The following is a 19700-nucleotide window of genomic DNA, read 5'->3' on the forward strand; positions in this document are numbered from 1 at the left end:
AAGCCAGGGGCAACTGTGACAAAAAAAGGCAATGTTCACTATTTCTTAGTAGGCCTGACAATTGGGTTGGGTTCGGGTTGGCGGGTAGGCGGGTCAGAATACGTTGACCCAACCCAACCCATATAATATATGGGTTGGTGGGTTGAAAAAATCAACCCAACCCAACCTAAATAACCCGTATAAGTATATGGATTCGTGAGTTCGTGGGTCGGTGGGTCGAACCCAACCAGTATAACCCATTTAATAAGCAACACATTTTAAAATGAAATTAAAAAATAGAATTAAAATGAAGTCATAAAGTGTTAAATATTAAACATAAAGTCATAAACAGGAGTGATGACGACGAGTGGTGTGCGTGCGACACTGCGACAGTCGATGTCTCAATTGACGGAGACAGGAGATACAGAGTCGTGATTTTGGAGATTGAAGACTGAATTTCTTTTTGATTAGGGGCTAGGGGACGCTAAGTCGACTCGAAGTTGTTTTGCAGTCTTGAAATTCGGAAAACGATTAAACGATAATCAAATATTCATAATTAATAAATAATTAAAATTATTTTCTAAACATTATATATATATATATATATATATATATATATATATATATATATATATATATATATATATATATATATATATATATATATAATATTTTATTTATTTACTTATTAATTAGTTCTATTAAACATTAAATGACATTATATTTAGAATATATTAATTTTATAACGATTATATAATATTTACACTGTTTTTATTTTATTTCTATAACTATAATTTTATTTTTTTTGTATTTTAAGTATATAAATAAAAATTTGATATAGTTGTATTAAATACTTTCGTATTAAAGTATGATTTTTTGTTAAAAAATGACTAATTAAATAAAAAGGTTTATAAAACATTTTAGATCTATTAGTTAAACTTATCGAAGAAAGCTATTAGAATAAAATTAACAACTGAAGATGCCATTTACAAAGAGGTCAAAATTAGAAGTGAAATTTAATGGTAAGCCAACATTTGTTTTAAATAGATGAGGATACTTCATACAAATATTTGTTAAGAATACCCAAAGTCAACAAATAAAGAATACCCTAAAAAAGAATTCAATTTGTTAATTTTTTACCTAATCAATACGAACGATTTTTTGTACGTAGATCCTAGCAAGTGCGGCAAGTGCACTAGTCGCACTTTTGAGACAATCCCCCACGTCTTCATCAGAAACCAAACAATTCGTTTATCCTTTTTCATCACGGTATGTAAGCTCAAAATTACCACAAATATACTTAAACGACCTCTTGGAAAGTTCCTCTTCAACAACTTCAAATGTTGGTATTAATGAGGGTGGAAAACGCAATTTGTATATCTTACGTCCAAGGTATCTGCATAGAGTGGATTGACAGCTAACCACAGGACTACATTGTCACCTTGATCCTTGTGTGTATTAGTCTGTATCAGCAAATAAAAAACATGCTAGGAGAGACACTTACGATTATATCAAGTCATAAAATGATAATTTGGGTAAATATGATAATTTTTTTGACAATTAAGGGTATATATATATATATATATATATATATATATATATATATATATATATATATATATATATATATATATATATATATATATATATATATATATATATATATATATATATAGGTGGGTTCAATTGAGAAAATAAAAAAGGTTGAGAATGGGGGAATCATTCTCAGTCACTCATTTAATCTAAGCATAAAAAGACACGGTGGCAAACTTGTAAATATGTTAATAACCTTCAATGTCAAATACGTAACTATAATTCGATAACAGTTCGTGACTTCGTTCATCTTCAAAATTTCTCCTCCAACCTTCAACAATCATCAACATTTCTTCAACTAAACCATCATCAATGTCATCCAGTGTTAATCAATCATCAATATTCGTAGCTGGGAGGTTCGCCGTTCAAGAGAAATTCGCAACCCAAATTCATCAATTTCATCGATTTGTTAAAGTTTGGAACTGGAATTTCCCAGATTCGCAAACGAAATCAGTTGGAATTGGAATTTCTTCGTTGTTCATGAAATTGGAATCAGAGTTCTTGACTCGCAGTCACAGTCGACATTGAAGGACTCATAATCGGTACTCACAGGTTCCCGATCGGATTTTCGGAAATCAAAATCAAAATAAGAAATCGATCAGACATAGGTGTCGCGTCTGAAGTCGAAATCGGAAGTATATGATAATTTGGAATTGATAACTTGATGTTTTAACATTTTAAAAATAGTTAACTTATATGCACTCCAACTGTTTGATGAAATGCATAAACTAAATTACCACGTTATATTCATATATGAATATGTTTTCTCACTTGAATCAGTATATGATTATTAAAACAAAAAAACGAATATGCAAGTCTGTATATTATTCATATGTGAATAACATATAAAAATTATATATATTTGTGAAAACACATTGTAATATTCATATGTGAATATATTGTGTAATATTCATAAGTGAATATATTATCTAATATTCACAAGTGAATATACTATGTATTATTCACATGTGATATACCATTTAATACTATGTAATATTCAGATATGAAAATATTATCTAATATTCATAAGTAAATATACCATCTAATATTCACAAGTGAATATACTATGTAATATTCACAAGTGAATGAATCGTCTAATATTTAAATATGAATATACTATGTTTAGTATATACTATATTCATATATGAATGATACTTAAAATGTAAAAAAAAAAATTAATCATAGTTTTTATTAATAAGTGAATAACGAATGTACTGTAGAAAAAACTTGATTCATTTTTATTCACTTATGAATAACGATAGCTGAAGATATAAAAAAAAAATTTATTTTATTTTAAAACTATATCAATATGGATGTCTATTTGTAGAGAATAAAAAATCATGAATTTTGGTATATTTAAAATAATTTTTCGATAAAAACAGCTCTTAAAAATTAAAAAAAAAACGAAAAAGACTACGTTTTTGTATATATTAAGGTAATGTTTAGCATAGTTTAAGGAAATATGTTTTGTTAGAAAACACATGTTTATTCTTTTCCCATTTCCGCTGGTACGACAAAGGCTTTTTGCGGCAAAAATAAATGAGTGGCTGAGAATGATTCCCCCATTCTCAACCTTTTTTTTTCTCAATTGAACTCTCTCCTATATATATATATATATATATATATATATATATATATATATATATATATATATATATATATATATATATATATATATAGTAGTCAATGAATAAATACAAATTGTTTACCTTTCTCTTCACAAGTTTTCGTCCTGGCCAGTAAACTAATCTGCGCATGCATTTCAATTTAGGCACACAAACTGTAAAACAATATCCAAAAGAAAAACGAGCTTTAGTAACTGGGTAGAGATATAAGGCCTCTTACATATTTGTTGCAAAAGAGACATATATTATACCTACCCCATTTGAATAATGTAAAAACACATAGGTTGTAATTTTAAAACATTGTATACATTATCATTACCATGAACGTCTCCACAATCAATAACACGTAATTCATCACCAAGTTGTGCACCAGAGCCAAACTTGAAATTTGGCAACCATATCTTCAGTGTTGACATTAGTGACCCTATCATGGTTAAATGGTTTCGATACTGGGGCCATATATAAGAATTCAAAAACATAACAAGGATTATCAGTGTCAATGCTCCTTGAGGTAACCACAAAGCAATTAAGTTTTGTAATGGTATTGATAGCGGGTAGCTGATCAATATTAGTTATCCCATATATATTTTTACAGAAGCATGGTTGATAACTTTCAAGTGTGTTCCGAACACGTTCTTTCTCTATACTCAAAGGAACCATATCATAAGAACCACAATGGTCGAAGAATACCAATTTACCTTCATCGCCTTCATCAATATAAAGAGCAAACAATTTGAGTGCTAACATTGGTTTCATATGTTTATTCTCCAAAGACAATGAAGAAGGCACAAGATTCCCACCTCCATAGACGATTGAAACTTGAGCAAGACTTAAGTTATATGAGTCACATACTTTCCATAATGTCACTTCAATTTCATCCATGACATGTTTGAAACCGCTTATAGTCTATTCATGAGTGTAAAGTATTTAGTAATAGGACAAAAAAGTATCACATAGTTTATAACTTATGTTATGACATCGGGAGTTAGACTTTGACATTTGACCAGGGCGATTAATGTCATTGTTAACTATTTAAAAAAAACTATGGTTTGTGGAAGTTCATGCAATCATAGTTCTTGGCACAACACTTGACAACATCAATGATTTTGAATTGTACATGCTTTGTTTATTTTACCCGCTCTATATTATTTGGTTGAGTCACATATCTTAATAATTATTAGTTTTTTGACAAATAGAAACATGGCTCAAAGCACACCTGCTTATTGTAGCAACACTTCCTCCTCCAACGTCTACTCTGGAAATGACGATTTCCTTTATAACTTTGATTTTCATGCTATTGCTGATCTCCAACAAGTAGATAAGGTTTATATACTTAAATTTCATTTATAAAACATATATTATATCAAATAGTTTTTGGATTATTTTTACCCTCATATTTCATTTTACCTTTTTATTATATAATTTAAATTTACATCAATATATTTCGAGAAAAAACATTGATTGTTGTCCGTATGATTAAACATGTGTGTACTCATGTGTAATGATGCTATTTGGCTTGTACTAAATGTCAAGAGAAATTCAATAAAAACATTTTAATGAATGAGAACCAAAATCACGATAAAGAAGTTTTTTTATTGTTACACTTCAACTTGCATGAACAAAGACATATATGTTGTTTCAAGGTTTTCAATAATTCTTTTATAAATATTATTATAATCTTCGGTTAAATTTTATAATGTTATATTACTTAATTTGTTTATATCAATAGTTTTAGTTTCAAAATCACCATTAGAGTACAAAACTTTACCGGTTTGGTGTCACTTATTTTATTTGATCGAGACGCAAAGATACTTCTTGAAAATTAACATCATTTACATAAAATTAATTTTTACTTTTTGTCTATCTATTTTTATAACCGTTCATTTTTTTATAGGAGGGTAACATGGAGAACAAAGTTGATGGTTATGAAATCTCAAAGTTCACTGCTGATAATACAATCATTGATGAATTGGAAAAAAATATTAACATCAAACAAGTAACATATGAATTTATTTCTACATTTAGGATGCTCTTTTGCTGATTGTTTTTTTGTTTTACGGTTCTCATCATTGGACTATGAGATGATTATTGAAATTCTTTTTAGAATTTCATTACAAACATTTCATAGTTTACGTTGTACAAGTAAGTATTTTGAAAAACTAACGTACAACAAGCGAAGAAATAATGTGGTTTTTTGAGTTATTGTTCAACAAAAAAAAACCATGGGGGAACTGTAGAGCGCCAGTTTGTTCCGTCATGTGGTGAAAAAAGTTTTGACATTAGTTGTATACCAAATTCAAGTTCAATTTTAGCATATTCCTTGTGCGGACTGATTGTTGGTGAATGTGATAATAGAGATGAATATCCAAAAAAGTTATATTTGTTTGTAAAGCAACGACTTTAGATTGCAAATTGTTACCATTTCTAATCTCTAAATACACTGCGGTAAAGTTTGCTATGGTGGTTATGAGTTGGAAGTCGTTGCATTTCAAGATCATTCAATTATCACATGCATTGTCATCGTAAGACTTTATCTGTATTATATTTTAGGTATATTATTTTATTACTTATATGTTATTTTCTTTGCAGTTATCTACTTAAGGATCAGGTGGACTCTGATTACTTCCACCTAAAATTGTTTGTCTCTAATACATAATACATGGGAATAGAGGGAGCTTCGTAATATTCGGTTACCATCTTCTGTTTATCCTGTTTCGGATGAGACAATTATAAGTGGAGGTGTAGTTTACTTCTTATTGTCTAACTATGACATTTTGCGATTCAATGTATATTCGGAAGAATATTTAGTGATATCTGCATCTTTTATTACTAATGATATCAACTCTTATACATCGAGGCTTATCAAGTATGATGGAAAATTGAGATATTTTTTTGTAAGTGGAGATCGTTCGTGGACTATTTGGGTTTTCATTTAAAATTGGTGGGTTAAATTAGATGTTACTAATTACAATGCCGGTGAAAATGAATGGTGGGATTATCGAAACAATCTCATTTATTTTTTTAAAGGAAATACGATTCAGCATGTCAGTCCAACACATCATTCACATGAACTATTTTCATTTTGTTCAGATTTTGAGATAGTTACTATCTCAAGTAGAAATATGTGATTGTATTTATTTCAAATTGTATTCGAAACCGTTGTTTTTTTTTTTCTCATGAAGATATTTTAATATTTTATATTAGTTTATGATTGAATATTTTGTTTTTCTATTTATAGTTTTAATCTTCAAGTCATGTTTTATTTTGTTTTAAGATATTAATTTTTTTTTTAATTTATGCATTCAAGAATTTAATAAATTCATTTTAAGAGTTATCTGGACATTTTTATGTTTTTTTATATGCGTTCCCCCGCGTTTAGCGCGAGTCATAATCTAGTTGTTAACTATTTAAAATAAGAAAACTATGGTTTGTGGATGTTCATGCAATCTAGAGTACAAGTTGATTAGAAACTTTAAACCCAAACCTATAGTGTAATAGGCAAACCCATGAAAATTTCAAGAAGATCATCATAGTTCTTGGCACAACACTCAACAACATCAACACAGAAGCGTTTACCAAAAGGATGACAAATAGGCATCACAAAACAAGACATGAATCCACACTCCAAAGCAGAACTAACCAATGGATTCCCCAGGTGAACCCTAAGATCCAGAACTACCTATGCCATGTGATTTAAGAATGCATTGGCACATGCACCATTTATGACAAAGGGTCGTCTTCAACTTCAACCATATTGGCATCGATACTATACTTATACTTAAGAGAGAATAACCTATGTTTTTGGCTATTAGAGTCGAGATGCTTAAGGGCAAAAGCTTGATCGTACGTTGTTATGCTTCCGGTTTCTAGGGGTGACCAAAACTGAATCAACACGTCTAAAGGATAGTGTTTAAGCTCAAGAAATGCTAATTCTATCATCTGGCCAATCTCCCTTGGGTTAGGATTATGAACAAACAATCCATGATAATTTGCATGTGTAAAATAAAATATTATCCATCATTGAATAACTGTGTTATACAGAAGTCTTGATTAACTGGATTTAAATTCGAGTCACATGAATTAAGTCTCAAACTAAAATGTTATCCATCATTGAATAACAGGTTTCATTGTTGATCTAGTTATATTAAAGTCTGAAGTCTCATTCTTTTACCCTAATTTACAAATAAGTCTGAAACTAAAATTAAGTGATGATTTGGTACTTTTCTCCATGTAACATACATTTTCCCAGTTTCATTAAACTGACTAGATGTCTATCTATTAAATGAGTTGATAAGATGGATATAATGGGTTATATAATGATATGTTTACCATAAAATTTGATATCCATCTCATTGACTCATTTATGACTATGTATCCAAGTTAGAAATGAAACCAGTAAAATGCGTGTTTCCGGGAAAAATAGGCGGGAAATGAATTGATGAGATGGATATGTTGGGTTACATAATATTAGATCGACAATTTGAAATTTCTTAGACTTAAAAAATGATAAAGTTATTGCTAGTTTATGTAATTATAGCGGTTTTCATTGGATGCATTTTATATTCCAAAAAATATACAATACATGAGGCTATCAAGTTTTATGATAAATATAACATTATATAAGCCAACATATCCCTCTCATACGCTCACTTAATGACTACACATTTAGATTCACAATGAAACCGGTAAAATGTATGTTAATGGAGAAAATTGTCAAATCATCACTTAAATTTAGTTTGTAACTTATTCGTAAAGGGAGTTGATCCGTACACAACAATTTTTCTCCATACACAACAATTGGTGCTTTAAAATGTTGTATTGTACAACTATATAATGCATGAATTTTTGTGTATGACAAAAAACTGTTGTGTACGAATCAATTCCCATTCGTAAATTATGGTAAAATAATGAGACTTTAATTGAACCAAGTCATTAATGAAACCAGTAAACCGAGAAAATGGGTCAAATCATTATTTTTACCGATAATTCATGTTTTTTCGTATACAAAATTTAGTTTGAGATTTTTTTCGTAAATTAGGGTAAAATATTAGGATTTTTTTTGAAGATCGACCAAACTCCAGGTGTTGTTTCTTTCGATCGAAGCTAATTCAGCATCAATTGCTTCTTGCCATTCCCTTTTCCCACCGGCCTCAAGATACGACGTGGGCTCTTCATCGTTTCGTATCGTCATAAGTTCTTCAGGGGGTATGTGAATCTCATCCATGCTTTCGTATAGATCTGTAAACAACCTGAAGCGCTTTGGGGCACCACTACCAGTTAAGCTAGAGGCGGTGCTCGAAGTCGCTGACTGAGTCGATGAATCAATCGTAATGGGAGAATTGGGTGTGACCGAGGTATTTGTCGGTATTGGACTACCCGGTGGGCTTGCTTGTGGGTGACCCGAAACATTGGACTGCTCACTATTGGCCCAAATAGGTGACGACCCATTTTTTTGATCCGGTGTGACTGGTACGCATTCTCATTCTTCGTCATAGACTTCTCCGACGAGATCAAATCCTTCGATGGCGAAAATTACTCCCGGTATTGCTTTAATCTTTACACTCTTCTCCCATATCCAACCTCGATTTTCTTCAAATATAACATCACGACTTACGTATATTTTCCCCGTGTTTGGGTCCAATAGCCTGTATGCTTTCGATCCTTTTTCAATTCCAAGATCAACCAGGCGAATACTTCTATTTTCTAATTTCTTCAAGTGCCCCTTTTCAACTTTCATGGGAGCCACTCATCCAAATACCCTAAGATGATCAATATGTGGTTTTCTCCCAGTCCACATTTTATATGGAGTCGAGTCTTCCAGGGGCTTCGTTTGAACTATGTTTAGAACATAAATAGAGTGTGCTACAGCTTCACCCCATAGAACATTAGGCATTGACATGGTCTTCAAGTTGCATCTCACCATCTCCAATACAGTCTGATTACGTCTCTCTACTACTCCATTTTGCTGTGAAGAGTATGGAGACATATAATGTCTCTCCAACCCAGTTTCTTTACAATACTTCGTGAATTCGTTTGATAAGAATTTCCTTCCATGATCAGTCCTGAATACCTTCACTTTCTCCCCTGCTTCAGTCTCTACCTTGCTTCTAAAATTCTTAAACACTTGTAGGGCTTCATCCTTAGTCTTCATCAAGTACACCCACATTACTCTGCTGAAGTCGTCAACAATCAACATGAAGTATCTTTTCCTAGAGGGTGTAGGACGAGTGACTGGCCCACACAGATCACCATGGATTAGTTCAAGTTTCTTCTTTGCCCTGAAGTTTTCCTGAGACGGAAAAGAGTTCTTTGTTTGCTTTCCCACTAAGCAGCCTTCACAGGGTTATGAGGGGATTTTTATCTGTGGCATCCCTTCGATCAGCTTCTTGTCAATCATTTGCTTCATTGAATTGAAGTTTATGTTCCCCATTCATTTGTGCCATAACCATGTTGAATCATCAATTTCTGCAGCAAGACACACTGCAGTAGCTTCTTCTAACTCTATTTTATAGAGTCTATTTGTTGATCTTCTAACATTCATGAGTAGCTTTCCAATTGAATCATGAACCTATAAAAATGGATCCTTGATCTTGATCTCGTCTCCACCTTCTGCTAATTGACCAAGACTAATGATGTTGCTACATAAATCAGGTATGTAATATACTTCATTTAGTTTTCGACGCCCACCATCCTTTCATTTAAATACTATGGAGCCCTTACCTTCAATTCTCACTTTTGATTCATTCCCAAATTTCAAAAAACCATGAATTAATTTATTCAAGCTTCTGAATTTGGTTTTGTCTCTAATCATATGATTACTAGCGCCTGTTATCCAGGTACCATGTGCAATGCAAGATGACTTCTGAGGATTACCGTGGGTTCTCAATTAAGAGATGAGATTTTCTTCATTCAGAAACACCATGCTTCCATCTTCACATGTTGACAGCAACAGGGCATGCTCATTGTCATGATGCTCTTGTACCAAGTTGCTTTCGTGACTTCGTTCCTTTCGTGAGTTTTTACATTCAGCTGCATAATGCCCATACTCTTGGCAATTATAGCACCGAATGTCGCTTTTATCATGACTACTCGATGCATTGGGATTGCTTTCTTTCTGGTGATGAGATCCACCTCTGCCACCACGACCACTACCGTTTCTTCCTTTACCTCTGCCCCGTCCTCGAGAACCTCCAAAACCACCCCGATTTGATTTGCTTCCATCTGATTTCTTCTTGTTTCTGTCTGACCATTCTTTGTGAGTTAAGAGGAGTTTTCTTTCATCGTTGTCAGCATGGCCTCTTATACGCTCCCCATGAGCTTTTAACCTTCCGATCACTTCTTCAACTGCTCGAGTGGGGAAGCAATTTGAACAAACTTAGATGGAACCGCTCTAAGCAATTTTTTTCACTACATAAGACTCCTCCATTGTATCTCCTAGGGATCGCATGGTGCTCATCATGTTTGTCGCTTTCGTGGCAAATTCATCAACGGCTTCGGTCTCCTTCATGCTCATGGTTTCGAATTCAGCCTTCAATGTCTGGATTCTTGCATTCTTCACTCTGTCTGCTCCCATAAACATCACTTTGAGCGCCTCCCACGCTTCTTTGGCAGTCTTCTTCTCCGCTAGTGACAACAGAAGGTCCTCTGGAATACCTTGGTAGATGGCTGCTAATTCCATCTTGTCTTTCTTTACTTCTACAACGGTATTCTGTGTTCTTGGTTCGACTGCTTCCTAGACTCCATGAGCCTGCATAAAGACTCGCATCTTAATAGCCCATGCCCCGTAATTGCTTCTTGTTAGCATCGGATAGTGTAGAGTGATTTGACCATCTTTGTCACCATTGCCATTGTTGCTCGTTATTTCTTCACGCGGTTGATACTTGGGCGTATACGAGATTCAGTCTGATACCAAATGTTGGCTTTTCACAAGCATGTAACTAAAGAATGGCAATGAAACAGTGACAAAAGGAGAACATAGCACAAATGCTTAAAGTTTAGAGCTTTTATTAAGGAAATTAAAAGAGGAAGTCATACCTCAACGTACATAAATGCAAGCTATTTAAACTCAAAATAGTGCTAAAAATCTGCAACTAATCCTACTAACTTAAGACTCGGACTTAGCCCACATGGCTTTGGATTATTCAACAACTAAAAAACGTGCAGTAAAATTAAACAATTTATTAATTATTTCATCACACAACTCATCACCAGGTTTCTGCCACGAGATAAATAGCAATGGCGGCGGCGGTGATGGTGGTGGTGGTGGTGTAGTCTTCATTACAATGCTTGGAAGTGGAAGTGATCTGGTTGTAAAGAAAAGAGAGGGAGACCTCGGAAATACACCCCTGAGTCCGATGAGTCTTGTATGGAGTTGTGTCTAGCACCGGTGCCATTGTCTTCTTCTCCTGGCTCCCAGGAGACCTCCTGCTAGTGGATGGAAACAGAGACTCGCTAATGTTGGTATGTTCTTCACAATCCAAAATGTGCGATATTGTATATATACTTATATAGCTTTTCTTTTTAATCACAGGCAAATGGATGAATAATTCAGAAGGAGTGGCTTTTACACCTTTCATCATTAATGTATCGATAGGAGAAGTAAGTGATACTGATACAGTGACACCCCTTATATGTATCTTGTAAAGGGCTTATGAAAAAGACATTGATTGAGCTTTGAGAGCTTATTGCAGGATGTTGTTGAAAAGATATCGACTTTTTCACAACAAAGAACAAGGGTTGTATGCATCTTGTCAGGCAGTGGAACTGTTTCTTCAATCACATTAGCCAATTTACATCTTCTGTGACATATGAGGTTAAACCTAATCAGATGTCTCTCATAATGTGCACTTATGATTTAACTTTATTATGTAAATCTCATCATATCATATATATATATATATATATATATATATATATATATATATATATATATATATATATATATATATATATATATATATATATATATATATAGGGACGTTTTGAAGTATTATGTTTATCGGGTTCATATCTACCTTCTGAAAATGGTGACCCTGGTAATCGAACCGGTAGGCTCAGTATCTCAGTTTGTACAGGTGATGGTAATGTCATTGGAGGTGCAGTTGGTGGCAGGCTTGTCGCGTACACTTTGGTACAGGTATGATTTTATTTATTATTATTTTAAATTAAAAAACAAATGTAATGTAATGAAATGATGTGATTTTGTTGTTTGTAATTTGTAGGTAGTGGTATGTAGTTTTGTGTATGGTGTTAATAATATCGATGTGAAGGTGAAGGCCATAACAGAGTCAACATTAATAGATGATAGTCAACACTTCCGGTGGCTATTCCATGGCAACTACATACACAAGCTGGTGTGAAATGAGATTGGCCTTATGGATGGATGATGATCATGATGATAGTATATTTATTATCAAGACAACAATGGTTGGTGTTGGTGTATAGTTATGTTGTAAATGAACGCTAACGATGGAGAAGAGAAAAAAAAAAAAGTCTTCAAGACCTAGAGATTATGATGAACTCATGCATGAGTCATGTTAAGGTTGTTAGATTGGTTGTGGTGACATGGAAATCGACCATTTTTATGGTTGTTAAGTATAGCATTAGGAGCATTATTTTAACTTGGTCATAGTAATGTCTTGAAATGTGACATTGTCATTGTGTATTTGTATTGTTTGTGGTTAATTTTACAGAAAATTCATTTGTGTGAATACATACATGTGTGTATTGTGAAACAAAGTTTGCTAAAAAAATAGCCACTTCTCTTAAGCTTTCAACAAAAAATTAAGAAATGCTAAAACGTTGTTGTTTTGAAATGTCACTCCATGAGTTCAAACTCCATTACACATTAATCTCTCATGGAAACAAAAAGCCTTCTGTGATTCTATGATGAAGCATCCAAGGCACCCACGAGTTTCTGCACATCTCGCTGGAAAAAAGATTGTCAAGTTCACAGATTTAAGCCTCATAAAAGTTATCCAACAATAAAAGCAATCTGTTGAATAAAATTAAGTTTTTACCTCGATTGTGAGAGGTGAAGTTGTGGGGTAATAACGTTCGACAGGTTGTCCATTCTTATCAACCAGGAATTTTGCAAAGTTCCATTGAATGTCATCCCCAAAGATCCCCCATTTTCCAGACTTCAAGAACTTGTACACTGGTGCAGCATTATCACCATTCACTTCAATCTACACCATATTAGATGAATCATGAATGTAAGTTGATTTTATAATAATTTAAAATTGAAATTGGATTTACTTTGTCAAAAATGGGAAACTCTGATTTGTATCGAGTGCAAACAAACTCTAGAATTTGTTCGTTACTCCCAGGCTCCTCTTCCCCAAATTGATTGCATGGAAACGCTAAGATCTCCAAACCTATCAAGTTTTTTGCGATTTTTTGAGCTCATAAACACGAATCAAACAAGTTATACACTTGAAAAAAGAACCTTCATCTTTGTATTTTGCATAGAGTTGATTTAATTCATCATAGTTGGAATTCGTCAATCCACTGTCAAAAAGAATCTTTTATAAGTAGAACTGAAATGATCAATTGATCATACATAAGTAGCTAAATTATCCAACCATTTGGAGGCAACGTTGATTACAAGTAGAACTTTTCCTTTGTAGATGCCAAGATCCACGTTATTTCCATAAGCATCCTGCATACAATGAACTGAAGTTTAAAGCTTTCAAATCCAAATATGACTGTGTTATATGACCATATCAAATTTGAGCTTTGACTTTATAAGTCAAATCTGGAGCGTCAAATTGCATAGGGTTATATCCCAAATTACAAAATCAAGCTGAAACACACATCGAAAATCAGCTCTTTGTCAATGGGTGTCAATCTTTAAACATCAAAATGTTGAGAAATCAATGTGTTAACTTGTATGATAATAAAAGTAATGAAAGCAAATAAATAAATTAGCCCTAATAAACATAAGCTTGTTCTTCATGGTGAAAGCTAGGTTTCTTTACCTTGATTGTGAAATCATGGATTGATTTAGGTTTGTCTGTCATGTCTGGTTGACTGATCGGAGGATAATGGCTACACGAGGAAAGAAGGGAGAAGAAGAGAGCTTGACCTTTTTGTTTGATAGCCAGTTGCACTTTAAGATTCGCACCTCTTCATATAAATTTAGGTTTACATTAGATGTAATAATTAATAAAATTTTTAAACTCCGATATATAAAATGTTGTCTATACAACTTACGAGTAAATATTTATAAAATTTTATTAAATTAATAAAATATAAGTTTTATTTAGACTTTTATATTATTGATTATATAAAATTAATATTTATTTTTATTTGTTTAGGTTAAAAAACATTTTTATTCAAAATATCTTTTAATTAGATCATATGATATAGATTTTTAGTTATTAATAAAACTCATTTAAAAAATATTTTTATTTAAAAGATCTTTTACATTAATTTATTAGAAAATAAATTACTACTATCATAAATTTATTTGATTAATACAAAATTATGAAAATTGATGCACTAAAAATAATAAGAATGGATGGACTATATTAACTAACTAAAAAATATATTATCAATTTGATAATTTTTTCTATTACAAACTGTTTTTTTTTTCTCATCACCTCACAAAAACTTATAAAATAGATTAAAACTTTTACTGTATTTGTTGCATCACCATATAGATACACAAGTCAAGTATACACATGGTCACATATAGGTAAATCGAAGCATCAAAGATGGAAATTTTGCAATACCCATGAATATCAAATAAAATTAAGTTGAAGCAAACCATACCAAATAGCTTTTGTCGTGTTTGAAAATATTCATAGGAAATAATTAGCATAACGGTATAAACTTGAAATATTAAAACTTGTTACGAATTATTTTTTGGAAATGTTTAAATTTACAGAATGATAAACATTAAAATGGTGACTGCCAAAATCTATTGTTTAAAAGAAAATAATTCTCTTTCCCACTGTGTTTTGTACAACGTTATACTTCAAAATTTTCCAGTCTACTAAACCTTGGGGTACCCTGTATCAATGATTCTCCCCTCCACTGTGTTTTGTAAAAAGATTTTGTCTTTGTGATGATACAATTCTCGTTCCAATCACAAACAAATGCATATTGTTAAGCCTTATGGTTCATTGGCATCATAACATAGAAAACAAAGTGATTCATTAATTCAAATCAAAACAGATGGAAATTTTAATTCATTGTACTAAAGCAAGGTAATCCCAACAGAAAAAATCTTTTGGTGTTTTAAACCGGCAAAATGAATAACAACATCATCCCCATGATTTCATTGCTTTGTACTTATTACATAGTTTAGTATTTGTCGGTCTCCATTAAACATCCATCTGAATCTCTCTAATATCAACTGTGAAAAATAAAAAATTACCTCCATGAATCAGTCAAGCAAATGATCGAATAGTTGGTGGACAAATGATAATGCAAGACAAACTGCCAATAGTAAGAAATTTATGCAATCTAAGTATCACGAATTTCATTGCTTTTTATTTATTACATAGTTTAGTATTTATCAGTCTCTATTAAACATCTATATGAATTTCTAAAACTAATATTAACTGTGAAAAATCAAAAATTACTTCCATGACTCAATCAAGTAAATGATTGAATAGTTGGTGGGCAAATGATTTTTACAGGTGTAAAAGCAGCAGTCATGATTTTTACAGACTGAAAATCAACAACTTTTTCCATGGCCTTCATGGAAGGATTCAAGACCCACGCATCTGTAAGAAATGAATGCACAAAAAAAAATCCTGAAAGAGATGGACAAAGAGATAGACAAAGGATGGTGTAACGACCCAAAAATTTCGTTTTTAAAACATCACTTAGAAAACATTAATAATTAAAAACAATGTTTAATTAAACCATTTCACATCGGAAACCAAATTTGAAATCCACAACATGTCAACAACCAAAATATCAGAGCGTCAATCCCAGAATAAACTCATAACTGCGGAAACAAGAGTGTGTGTGATATGCCGCTACTGTGACATCCCCAAAATCACGGCCAGAAAAGACCGATTTTGTTTATGCTTTATAAAAATCAGAGTACTTCATTTTATAAAAAAGTTGCGGAATTTGTTCCCAGAAAAATATGGTAAATACGTTATTAAAACATTTTTGAAGAAACGTATTTATTTCATTTTAAAACGTTTGGGATGTCATCGTTAATACCGAAACATAAGCATAAACAGAACTTACAATGATTTACACTAGTGATCTACATCTCTTTAAATCTCTCAGTGTAATGTCACTTCACTTCATCACCTGTGATATACATAAACTGAGTGGGTCAGGTTGGGAAACCTGGTGAGTACATAGGGTTTTCAACCCACAATAATATAATTGTTATGTTCAATCATCAAATAATTAACCCAATTACCTATCCCCGTTATCTTCTTTACTCTTAAGGATTTAACCTAAGAGTCATCTATCCTGCATTCGTTTATTCCGAAGTCCCTTACTTCCAGGATTATAGGACTGACACTAAATCCATAGCTGTCGATGTTTGTTCGTAGAGCACTAATTCCATAGCTGCTATGTCTTACTCATCGGGTACTAAATCCATAGCTACCAGTGTTCAATAGGTACTAAGTCCATAGCTACCAATTCCTAACAGGTATTAAATCCATAGCTACCAGCGTCTGACTAATAGGTACTAAGTCCATAGCTACCAATTTCTAACAGGTACTAAATCCATAGCTACCAACGTCTAACAGGTACTAAGTCCATAGCTACCGGTGTTTGTCCCATAGGCACTAAGTCTATAGCTGCCAATCTATACTCACGTCATCTTCTATCTCTCATCATTCATCTACCATCTCATACCCAACATATTCGTATATATAAAATACGTATACAGTTTAAATCCTTTAAAACATGTATAAAACGTTCATCCAGCATAGACAACAAGTATTCAAATAATATGCACACACAGGACATAGTTTATATAAAATACTTCATATCTATGTGTAAGATGAAAAGGACTATGCACTCACCTGAGTAGGTGGTGACTCAGCACTCGGACAACGCTTCGATACTCTCAAAACGATATTCCTTCGATAAAACCTAGTACCAATACCACTAGGGTTTAGTTTAACGATAACCGCGACAAATTAATTAGTCCGAGTATTATTAAGCGTTAATAATACTCGATATAACTCATAATAATAGCCCAAATAATTATTTTAAGGACCTAATAACATTCCTATAATTATTTGAAAGCTATATTAAAAATTGCGTACGCGTAGCACACTTACAACGAATTTTATCGAAAACCGGGACTTAATTGGAGCAGCGTTTCGAAACCGAAAAACTCATTTTTCTCGGGACTCCGGGAGCCTCGGGGCTTCCCTAGGGTGCTAAGGGGCTTAACTAGGGCTTAGGGGGGTTTATAGCACTTAGAGAGAGAAAGAAGTTAGAGAGAGAAGTGAAAAGGTGTGAAAAATGAAGAACCATCGGCCCCCTTTTATAGCCCTGCGAGGCCTCGGTACGCTGGGCGTACCTCGGACCTACGCGGGGCGTAGCCATCGGATAAGAGCGCCAGCGAGCTTCCAGCTGTCTAACACTCGAAGTAGATCAGGGCGAGGGTACACGGGGCGTACAGACTTCGGACGCGCGGCGTATGCGAAGGGCGACGTGTCAAGATCCGAAGCGTGTTCCTTCATCAGCGATGGGCGGCCCAGATGCAGCCACGTCATCAACCTCGCAACAGACCTCGTGGATTCATGCTTTAACTTTAAAAATTCGTAACTTTCTCATACGAACTCCGTTTTTGACGTTCTTTATATCCATGCGAAGGTGGGAACGTACTCTACAACTTTCGTTTAGACTCTGTCGGCTAATTTTTGCTCGATTTTAAATTTTATATTATCAACGGGCCGGGACAGGATTGGTCCGTTAAATCCTCATAACTTCTTCATCCGACATCCATTTCCACCCATCTTTTTCTCGTTACGCTACTTTCAACGAGATCTTCGATTCTCGTTTAGGTCGTGTCGGCTAAAAACCGCTTGATCTAATATTCGAATTTCGGGTTGTACACTGCTAGTCTGAAACTTCGAAAAATCATAACTTCTTCATACGAAGTCAGATTTGGGCGTTCTTTTTATCGATGTTCTTAGTTTAGCCTATTCTACGACTTTCGTTTAGATTGCTAAGGCTAAATCTCGCTCTATCGTGAATTCACTATTTACGCTTTCCGGTGCCGTGCCGGTTCCATCGCGAAACTTCGACGGGTCATAACTTCTTCGTTATAACTCGGATTTTGGCGTTCTTTATATGTACGGAAACCTTGCGAAATATCCTACATCTTGGTTAAGATTATTTATTCTAAATAATATTTTGTAGAAAAGTCGTTTTCGACCCCTATTGCCTCTAATTTGACTAGCCCGGATTTGCGGGCGTTACAGCTACCGCGCCGGCTCCTTTCCCCTAGCTGAAGAGGTACCTGAAACAACAACTGAAAAACGTAAGCACAAAGCTTAGTGAGTTCCCTCATCGTACCACATACCATACAACACATATCATACATACTGTCAGGCTATTTTGGGGTGCCTGACTACCCAGTACGGCCATTCTGGGGTGCCGACTACCCGTGCGGCCATTCTGGGGTGCCGTCTACCCGTGTGGCCGTTGTGCCGTCTACCCGTGTCAAGCCATTCTGGGGTGCTGACTACCCATGTCAAGCCATTCTGGGGTGCTGACTGCCCTTCGGTCCTAACGACCGAACCTCGGGGACTATTTCACCCCTACTACTACTACTACTAATATCACATAGCATAACATAACATATTATCAGACATATCTGGGGTGTCTGAACTACCCTTCGGTCCTAACAACCGAACTCGGGGACTGCTCCCCTCCTACTACCTCTAACTCATATAACAGATCATACTAGCATATAAACATAACATCACATACTGTCAGATGTATTTGGGGTGTCTGACTACCCTCCGGTCCTAACAACCGAACTCTACTACTGTCACATATAACATATCATGCTAGCATTTAACATATCAGGTAGTAGCAAACCTAGATGATATCACAGAGACAATCATCTATCATACGTCTCCTACTGGTGGGCCGACATTGTGGCCTTAAACCCACAGCTACTGGAAGGTAACTCACCTCGAAATAGCTGCTGAAAGTCTGCTTGCTGAGCGCCTGACTGCTGAACCGGAGCTCCCCGGCTAAAATTTCCAAAATCACTAAGTCAGATACTGATAACTAATCTTAGGGTAAAATGACTATTTTACCCCCCGGTCAAAGTCAACATCCTGGTCAAAGTCAACTTCCTGGTTGACCGGACTCGCCGAGTTGGCTCACCAACTCGCCGAGTCCCTTCCATCTGTTCTAGTTCTACACCCGTTTCTACTCGTCGAGCTTAGCGAACACTCGACGCGTTCTTCCTCGATGCATACATACTAAGTCCGAGATCATCTAACTCGCCGAGTTGAAGAACAACTCGTCGAGTCTAAGGCAATCTTCATC

The 19700-nt window shown here is 34.1% G+C and overlaps 1 protein-coding gene and 1 pseudogene across 1 annotated transcript; one reads left to right on the top strand and one right to left on the bottom strand.

Annotated features, from left to right (window-relative positions):
• The first annotated feature begins 11323 nt into the window (after positions 1-11323).
• LOC111900431 (AT-hook motif nuclear-localized protein 5-like) lies at positions 11324-12583 on the top strand (annotated as a pseudogene).
• A 248-nt stretch (positions 12584-12831) lies between these two features.
• Positions 12832-14330, bottom strand: LOC111900383 (glutathione peroxidase 1). The gene is made up of 6 exons (XM_023896269.3): positions 14177-14330; positions 13781-13857; positions 13645-13706; positions 13455-13573; positions 13217-13384; positions 12832-13125 (listed from the first exon to the last, which is right to left on the bottom strand). Exons 1-6 carry the CDS (start codon positions 14216-14218, stop codon positions 13081-13083), a joined length of 513 nt encoding a protein of 170 aa, XP_023752037.1. The 5' UTR covers positions 14219-14330; the 3' UTR covers positions 12832-13080.
• Positions 14331-19700: the final 5370 nt, after the last annotated feature.

This window comes from Lactuca sativa, chromosome 6 (assembly GCF_002870075.4).
Source record: "Lactuca sativa cultivar Salinas chromosome 6, Lsat_Salinas_v11, whole genome shotgun sequence".
Lineage (NCBI taxonomy): Eukaryota > Viridiplantae > Streptophyta > Magnoliopsida > Asterales > Asteraceae > Lactuca > Lactuca sativa.

Bases quoted from the DNA above. Each gene is read 5' to 3' on its own strand.
- LOC111900383 (XM_023896269.3), bottom strand. From the start codon at position 14,218: ATGACAGACAAACCTAAATCAATCCATGATTTCACAATCAAG. The intron at 13,858-14,176 runs GTAAAGAAACCT...CATTGTATGCAG, and splicing joins TCCATGATTTCACAATCAAG to GATGCTTATGGAAATAACGT. The intron at 13,385-13,454 runs GTAAATCCAATT...AATATGGTGTAG, and splicing joins AGTTTCCCATTTTTGACAAA to ATTGAAGTGAATGGTGATAA.